Source organism: Capsicum annuum, chromosome 2 (genome assembly GCF_002878395.1).
Source record: "Capsicum annuum cultivar UCD-10X-F1 chromosome 2, UCD10Xv1.1, whole genome shotgun sequence".
Taxonomy (NCBI): domain Eukaryota; kingdom Viridiplantae; phylum Streptophyta; class Magnoliopsida; order Solanales; family Solanaceae; genus Capsicum; species Capsicum annuum.
Genome location: NC_061112.1, coordinates 76,374,024 through 76,383,775, shown reverse-complemented (window position 1 = coordinate 76,383,775; position 9,752 = coordinate 76,374,024). Strand labels below are relative to the sequence as shown.

The 9,752-nt window shown below is 31.1% G+C and overlaps 1 protein-coding gene and 1 non-coding gene across 2 annotated transcripts; one reads left to right on the top strand and one right to left on the bottom strand.

The window, feature by feature from the left end:
* Nucleotides 1–799: 799 nt before the first annotated feature.
* LOC124896438 lies at nt 800–933 on the bottom strand. The gene has a single exon (XR_007052801.1). It is a non-coding gene; the product is annotated as a small nucleolar RNA Z247 (small nucleolar RNA).
* A 6,814-nt stretch (nt 934–7,747) lies between these two features.
* On the top strand, nt 7,748–9,105 carry LOC124895887. The gene is made up of 2 exons (XM_047406361.1): nt 7,748–8,374; nt 8,447–9,105. The coding sequence occupies exons 1-2, from the start codon at nt 7,861–7,863 to the stop codon at nt 8,899–8,901; spliced, it is 969 nt and encodes a 322-aa protein (XP_047262317.1). The 5' UTR covers nt 7,748–7,860; the 3' UTR covers nt 8,902–9,105.
* Nucleotides 9,106–9,752: the final 647 nt, after the last annotated feature.

Below are 9,752 nucleotides of genomic sequence, written 5' to 3'. Positions count from 1 at the left end.
CTAATAACACTATTGACTGCTCATAGAGATGAGTGACCTAAATGACTCTTCCATAGATCAAACGATGACTTGGTGACATGGAAAGCCTGTGATTGGTGAGGAAGAAGGCTGGCCGAGTAACTAAGTTGCAAGGAGATGATAAAGGCCATGCTCAAGAGTCCCGCACAGTAGTACTTTCCCCGTTGACCAATCCTTCACAAGACAAAAATGAGGGTGAAACTCAAATATAACATCATTATCAAAAATGAACTTTGCTATACTAAGCAAATTCTTGGTAATTTTGGGCACCAATAATACATTAGATAAATGTAAAGGTCGACTAACTTTAGGTAAGATAGCATTACCAAAGTGAGAAATTTTCAAACCTATGCCATTACTGATATAAATTTGATCGTTTCCCATATATTCTCTTCGTACGACCATATTCTGCATATCGTTAGTTAAATGATGAGTATCCCCAAAATCTGAATACCAATTTGAGTCTCCAATCGTAGAAGATTGTGCAATGAGAGCAGCCATGTGTTATTTGGAAGGAGCTTGATAGGCATGGTCAAAACGATGGTAGCAAACCAAGGCGGAGTGACCAAATTTATGGCAAAATTGACATTGATTTTGGTTGGATGAGTTGCGTTGCGACCTCGGGCTTGTCCTCGTCCAGATCTGCCACCATAAGCTTGATTATTATTGACATTAGTAGGCTTCTTAAAGGAGTTATCATTCTTAGTATTGTTGGATTGTCTGGTAGACAAGTTGGCTTGGCTTAATCCTTGTTCTGTACTTGTCATCTGCTCTAAACGATACTCTTGACTTAAAAGCAAGCCATGAAGATCAACTAATGAAATTAACTCAGCCCTAGTAGTGACCGAGACAACCACAGATTATATTCTTGTCCAATTCCTCCAAGAATATATAAGACAAGATCATCATCAGTGATCGGTTGTGCCTCAACCGCAAGATTATCGGCACAAGTCTTCATGTTTTGAAGATATTCTACCATGGATGAGTTGCCTTTCTTTGTGGTTTGTAATTGCAACCTTAGTTGCATTATCCTAGCCTTAGATTGTGATGAAAACATCATCTCAAGTGCTTGCCAAAAAGCCTGAGATGTTGTAAAACCGACTATTTGAGATAAAATTCCTTCGGTGAGGGTTGAGAGAATCCAACTCAATAAAATTTGGTCTTGTTTGATCCATAAACTGTATGCTGGGTTGATAACCACCTCAGTTGAGGTTGCTTCAGAAGAGCTATCTGGACTGAACTTTGGAGGGCACTTGTGCGTACCATCCACATATCCCTCGAGTTCGTTACCCCTTAGAACTAGGAGAATTTTTGATTTCCATGAAATATAGTTATGACGGTCTAATTTGAGAAGATGAGACTGATTAATGTTGGTTGCGAGCGACGAAAAATTCTGGGAAGGGGTTTGCGAGGTGATACTGATAATTGAGGGAAGTGCCACTGTGTGACGTGAGTCTTCGCAAGGCTTTGATACCATGAAAAGGTTTTCACTCTATTATCTTCAGAGAGGGGTTTTGCCTCAATATATACAAGATGCTATACAAAGTATAGTTGAACACAAACTCTCTAAGAGATAAACGATATAATTCTAATCAAATATAAATACATAATATGTGACTATTATGGTGTCCTAACAGAAGTCTACAAAACATTTCTTCAAATTAAATTATATAAATTATATTTAATAATATTATTAATATTTTATCTTTTTACATAATCGCGCGAAGCGTGGATCAGTTTACTAGTTTAGACTAAAACAGCTGCTTTTCTACATCCATAGATAATCTTTTTAATTTCTTTTGAATCCACTAAAGAAATAGATAATTTTAATAATCTCTCAAAATTTCGTGTCCACTTATTAAGCATAGCTGTAATAATTAAACAGATTTAAGATAATCCTTGTATCCTTAAAAACTTCCAAAATGTAATTAGGAAGAACAAATCGTGCTATGTTAATGCTTGGCACAAAATGATCATTAGAAATTCATGATTTTTGACATGATTTGATTGGAATTTGTAAAAAAGGAACTATCTTGAGTTGAAGTTTAACAAAAAAAGGTAAAATTGGAGGTTTATGCTTGGAAAGTGAATGCTAATTTAGTCATGGAATGTACTTGTTTAAAGACAGATCCGATCCACACTTAATTTGGATGCACATTAATTGGAAGGATATGTGAAGGTTAAAGTTTAATTTGGTTGCTCCTTAAACGTGCTGGCTACCTAGTAAAAGTGTCAATTTGGGCAATAGATAACCTCTAGCTATGTTGTTCGAACTCTTTAAAAATGTTAACGCGTGCGAGCTGATTCTTCCAAAATAGTGTATTTTAGAGAATCTGACATGAATGTGACATTTGAAGTGAAGAGTCTGCGCAACTTAGACCTCCCTAGTCCATCTAATTCATTAATATTGTTAGCTAACCAGCAAGACCTTATAAGATTGGCATATAATGGGCAATGGCCAAAGATAGGAGAAAAAAGGGACAGCACGTTAATAATGAAAGAGTGATAAGATGTGAAAATGATATTTTGGTAGAGTTGCTATGCCTTTTAGCATTTGATCACATGGCAAGTGGTCATACAAAGTAAGAAAGAGATATCAAAAAAGGAAGCAGGTAGGGGATACTCTCCAATTCCAATTTCAATTGCCCCCAACTTACTAGAACCATTATCCTTCATTTCAATTTTCATGGACCTCTTCCTTGCTTCTTTTGATTTGCCATACGCTATGGAGCAGAGGTTTGAGATTACTTTGTTTAAAAGGTGAGTTACAACATTGATAGCGTAAAAGAATTTATATACTATCATGGCATCTAGATAACTATAAATAATCAATTGTTCATTAAACGTGAAATAGACAATTACCTGCTTCAATAGATTAAAATATATTAATAAGTAAAATCTCAGTGTCTATTTAGACATGGTTTGAAATTAAGCTTATCTCAAGTTGAAATATTGTATGAATATGTAACTTGAATTTCTTAAATTATATATTTTTTTTTATAAACATGAAAATCTTAGATAAATTGTAAAACCTATTTTTTTTAAAATTCCAACTTTTATACAATCTTAGAAAGTGAGCAAACCGTAATTCTTAAACGTGATATCAGATACCCTAAGACTCACATTAATAATCTCATATTTCCATGTTCTTTTAATAAATAAGTATCTACGATTGCTTGCTATTGACGTCGACTCGTGAATCCACATAATTTTATAAGGATTTATTGATCCAAATAAATGATGTCAAAAAATTATCTAATTTTCTTTAATATAATCTTTTAATATGGTATAAATAATCTATTCACGTCGACTCGTGAATATGAGTCATTTTTTACAAAATTTAAAACGATGAATCTTTTTTGTTATAAATTAAGTTTTACATTTAAAAAAAGTTTGAAATCATAACTTGGAATTTGAAATCCAACATATTAGAGAATTTAGTATTTCAAATCATGATTAGAATTGAAATAAAAGTTTTGTTTACATTTTATAAGCAAATATTGAATTCAAATCAAAGTTTTGAATTTAAGTCTCAAATACTATAGTCAAATACCCACTTAATTTAGGAGTTAATAACTCAAATGGTCACTTTTGAGTCACTCAACTTATGATTTTTCTCTCAGAAAGTCACTCAATTTTAATTCTTACTTCAAAAGTCTCTCAACTATGAATTTTTTTCTCAGATAGTCATTCAATTTTAGTTGTTACTCCAAAAGTCACTCAACTATGAATGTCTTACTTAAAAAATCACTCAAACCATTTAATTGATTTTTTTAATTAAAATTTGCTAACATGTAATTTTCATTTCAAACAAAAATTTTAAGAAATAAAAAATATTTTCATTTAGATAATCAATTTAATGATCCATCCATATCCAAAATTCATTTAAATGATTTAAATAAATTTATTTTTTATTTCTTAGAATTTTGGGTTTACGAGTTTTTTTTTTTTTTAATTTTTCTTGTCCAATGATTACTATATAATTTATCCTAAAATCACAATCATTTAATTGTACAATTATTGCTGCTAATTTTATCTCATTGCAGTGTATATATTATAATGTTATTAATGTTTAATAATATTTTCTAATGTTTTATATCATATCATTTTAGTTTAGAATCTATAAAATATAAAATTTGTAACATCCCTTTTATCAACTCATTAGGATTTAATTCACTATATTTATTTGATGCATGTGTATATCATACAAGTGGTGATACAAAATTATATTATGCTTGAAAAATCAATTCAATAAATAAGTATCACGTTGAAAGTTAAGTAAATCTAATTAATTAAATAAATATTATTCTCAAAAACTTAAAAAGTAATATTAACATTATAAGTGAATTGATATAAACAATTTAGGATATTTTAAAAAATTTCAGAGGATTAAATATAAGGTAAACATGAGAATATGTCATTATATGGTTTAAATGATTTTATTTTTTAGAATTTTAACTTTAAATAAAATTTCATGTTAGCAAATTTTAATGAAAAAATAAATTAAATAGATGGAGTGACTTTATAGGTAAAACACGCATAGTTAAGTGATTTTTGAAGTAAAAGTCAAAGTTGAGTGACATTCTGATAGAAGAATCCTTAATTGAGTGACTTTTGGAATAAGAAATAAAGTTAAGTAATTTTCTGAGAAAAAAGTCATAAGTTGAGTGAACATTTGAGTTATAAACTTCTTAATTTACTGTTTCTCTATATAAGTTAAATCCCAGAAAACGTATGTACTACTACTATTACTTTTGGATCTTGCTCGAGTTCTCTTTTTCAATGTACAATTTGGTGCTATATGTACAGTTGGCCATGTCAATGAGTGCAACACAAATGAGGGGTAGGGTTAGGTGGTTTGGGACCTGGGGCTTGCAAAGCATGTATAGCACCAATCAACCCACCATTATTTTGTCCTTTTAAAACTAATCGAACCATTTCTTCCATCTGTTATTCCATTTCGTTTGACATTATTATAAAAGTTTAGCATTTCTCTCATCAACACCGGTTTTTAAAATAATTCTTTTAACAATCCAAATTAATAAAAAAAAAATGTCATGTATGATAATTTTTTTTTTTTTTAGTTTTAAAATTTTTTTAGTTAAACAATAATTGACAAATCTCAAAAGGTTGAATTCTTTGACTTCACAAGTTCCACTCTCAAGCATAAGGCTAAGAGAATTTGTTCCACTTCTAGGTCGCGTTAGGGATGAGATCCCTACGACCTTTGATAAGATCCCCTAGTAAGATTGTTAAGTCGGTGAATACCAATGATAGCTTCGGTCAAGAGAAAGTTGAGACCCTTTAGAGAATAATAAGACGAGGCGATTGTAACTTTTAGAGACTATCCTATGCAGCTATACTAGTGGAGCATTTTCAAAGTATGATAAAAGTTAAGAGTGTGTAAGATTTTTTGTATTACTTCAATTACGAGGCTCTTCAATCTGTTTTCACAAATTTCCTTAGTTTTTGTATAATTTTTGCATCCGTATTGACAAACAAGAGGAAATGCTTGTTTTTGCCAAATTATCTGTAAAATGATTTTTTTTTTAAGGATAATTTAGGAGAGGTCCCTCTAGTTTTGGCTCCATTTATGATATTACTCTTATTTATCTTATTTTGATTTTGTTGAATTCATTTATTATTATTTTTTATATATTAGTGATAAATAGATTAAAAGAATTGTTATAAAAAAATAGAACAATGAAAGTAAGTATATGCAGCCAAATGTAAAAGGAATTTTTTGAAATATTTTTCTTTAAATGTCCATGTCAAAGCTAAGTGTACCAAATTAAAGAGCAATTATTGTAACCAGGGACGCAGTACTTGGAGGACACAAGGGGTTTGTCGGAATCCTTTTTATAAAAATTTGCACTACAATACTTGTAAAGCTATAATTATTCTTTTACTTATTATAATAGATGCTAAATCTCATTGTTTTCTTCAAGTGTTTTTTTTTTCTATTCTGAATTTCCTTCCTAGGAGAATGAAACTTGGCACGGTACTATTGTCTATATGCAACAGAGTGCATTATTGGATGAGTGCATGCAAATATGGATTTTATTTTATATATTCATTTTCCAAAATTTGAGCTAATAGCAGACAATTTTAATCTGACTTTTCGTCATTAATCGTCTCAATAAAATAGTCAAAAAAAGATTTGTCACGTTATATACTCAAAACTTTTGCATGTGTATATTTTTAATCTAACTTTTCGTCATAAATCTTCTCAGTAAAATATTCAAACATAGATTTGTTATGTTATATACTCAAACTTTTGCATGTGTCTTTAAATAAAATAAAAAAGTATAAGTAAACAATCAAAAGTTCATTAGTTTCGACCTTCCTTTGAATGTTTGTTAGCATGCATAACAGCATAACTTACTGTGCCGAAGGTTTTTTAATTACGGGTAAACACCATAAATTTCAATTTTGGAGCTTAATTATAAATTTTTTTGACATCTTTAATATGTTTTCAATATGTTTTGCCCATTTACCATATGAGTTTAAGTTTTGTGAGTGTATAAGATTTTTTATACCATCAGAAAATTAAAAGATAAACATGATAACTTTACTAAGTAACTAGTGAATATGTCCGTACTTCGCATGGTTATTAAAGAAAATTAAATTATGACTAAATAATATTAAAACTTTCATAATAAATATGTCTTTATTTTAATCAACTTTGTTTTTATATTCCCCAACCGTAACCCTAATTGTTTCTTAATGTAATCATATATCAAATATTAATTATTCTTTTATTGTATATGACTTTCGCTATGTTCAGATATCGCTTTCAAAAGAATTTCATTCAATTTTTTAAAAATGTACATGACTAACCTGGCAAAAATATTACACACATGGATTAAGTTTCTTATTGACTTGTTATATGTCGAGTTCAGTTGGTGTGGATGGAAAATAAAAAGTTGCTTGGAAGAGACACAATTCTTCAAGTAAAAGACACACTATTTCGAAAAAAGGTATGACTGTTTTGATGTTTGTGGCTATTCGGAAAAGACACACTCTTTCGAATGGATAGAATGATTGTTCAGATAGACATGACTGTTTAGAAAGGATACACCTTTCCAGTGAACTATTGCCACCTTTCGAAAGGGACACTTAATGGCTATATAAACCTGCATTTTTTCACAGGTATTGTATGAACTTTTCTACACTTGAAAATATTTCTTGTCTTCTAAAATACTCCTCATGATCATCTAACTGTGAGTGAGTTCGAAGAGAATTCGGTCGTTTAAGGTACCACTACAGTTAGATTGTTAAGCCATTTTATCCTGGGAGGAAAATTCTGCAACCTCGGGTATTTAAGGGAAATTATTTTCATAAGGACACTCCATGAAGTCGGGGACTTGACCTTTTTCTGTTTCATCTAATTTTTTGAAAAAACACACTTCTTTGAAAGGTCTTTTTGATCTTGTGTTGAGGCTGTTACATAACTTCATAAGTGTTCTTATTTTATACTTGATAAAAACGGTGTTGAGGTTGTTTTACCAAAATACATATTTTTGTGTACCCAAAAGCAACAATCTTAAGGAAATAATTTTGGAAAAAAATATTTTTTGCTCGTTTGGTGAAATTTTCTATTCACTAAATTATTTTTTCATAATCTGTATTGTTGGGTTTCTGGAGATTAAAGCTTTAAACTTTCTACTCCGTTTGAACTTAACAAGTGATTTGAAAAAATAAAATCTTCATCATAAGTTAGAGATCATTTAGTTGACGATTGGAAGTCATAAAAACTTCATCGTTAAATTAGAAACAAGTGGTGTTTAAAGAGCAGTATTTTGATATACTAAAAATTTAGTGTCTTGTTGTGACAGAAAAATGACTACTGATAGTCATGTGAATGATGCTGCAACAATTGTGGAAGAAACAAGGGTTGTCACAATGAGTCGTACGAGTGCTCCGCAAGGAATGGCACCAGTAGAGAAACCCAAAAAATTCACTGGTGTTGATTTCAAAAGGTGGCAGCAGAAGATGTTCTTCTATCTTACAACTTTATATCTTCAAAGATTCACATTTGAAGAAGCTCCAGAGGCGCCCGAGGAAACTTCTAACCAGGAACGATTTCTCGTTAAAGAGGCTTGGAAACACTTTGATTTCCTATGCAGGAATTACATTCTAAGTGGCCTCCAAGATGATCTATACAACGTGTATAGTGGAACGAAGATGGAAAAAGAGTTGTGGGGTGCGCTAGAAAGAAAATACAAGACTAAGGATGCTAGAACCAAAAAGTTCTTCGTAACAAAATTCCTAGAGTATAAAATGATTGACAGCAAGTCTGTTGTATCCCAAGTGCAAGAACTGCAAGTTATCATCCATGATCTCCTTGCGGAAGGTATAATTTTGGTAAATACTTTAGTTGAACATGTAAAAAATGTTCTTAATGATAACATAAAATTTATTATAGGTTTTTTCGTGAATGAGATGTTTCAAGTCACGGAAATAATAGAGAAGTTACCACCTATGTGGAAGGACTTCAAGAACTACTTGAAACATAAGCGAAAGGAGATGACAGTCAAAGATCTTATAGTGAGATTGTGCATTGAAAAAGACAACAAAGCCACGGAAAGAAGGTTGAGAGAAAATTCTGCAATGAATGGAGCAAACATTGTAGAAGACAACCACAACAATTCCAAAACGAGGAAGAAAGCTAGACAGGAAAGCAATCAACCTAAGAATAAATTCAAGGAAAAATGTTTTAACTGTGTCAAGATTGCCCACAAGTCAATGGATTGTCGTGCTCAAAGAAAGGCAAAAAGAAGGACCAAGAAAATATGGTTGAATCCAAAAAAGAAATGGACAATCTGTCTGCCATACTGTCTGAATGCAACTTGGTGGAAAATCCTCGAGAATGGTGGATAAATTTTGGTACCACCTGCCATGTTTGTACAAATAAGGAGTTGTTTTCTACGTTCGCTTCGGCTCAAGGCGAAGAAAAGATTTTCATGGAAAACTCTGCTACTGCAAAAGTAAAAGAAACTAGAAAAGTCTGCCTAAAAATGACATCAGGCAAAGTGTTGACTTTGAACAATGTCCTGTATGTACCGGAGTTACGAAAGAACTTGATTTTTATATTACTTTTAGAGAAAAACATATTCAAATGTGTATTTATTTTTGAAAAAATTGTACTTAGTAAAGGAGAAGTGTACGTAGGAAAGGGCTACCTCACTGAGGGCCTGTTCAAAATGAATGTAATGAATGTTGAAATCAATAAAAGTTTAGTTTCTTCTTACTTTCTTGAGTCTAATGATTTTTGGCATGAACAATTAGGACATGTCAATTATAAAACATTGCTAAAACTAATTAACTTAGAAGTTTTGCCAAACTTTGTGTGCAATAAATCAAAATGTCAAATGTGTGTGGAATCAAAGTATGCTAAGCATCCGTATAAGTATGTTGAAAGGAATTTCAATCCCTTAGACTTAATACACATTGATATTTGTGATATGAAGTCAACACCATCTCGTGGTGGAAAAAAGTATTTTATAATTTTTTTTTACGATTGCACTATATATTGTTATGTCTATTTTCTAAACAGTAAAGATGAAGCAATAGATGTGTTTAGTTAATATAAAACAGAAGTTGAAAATTAGTTAGAAAAAAAATCAAAGCTATAAGAAGTGATAGGGGTGGAGAATATGAATCTCCCTTTGCGGAGATATGTGTAGAGAATGAAATTGTTCATCAAACTATGGCCCCGTATTCATCTCAAT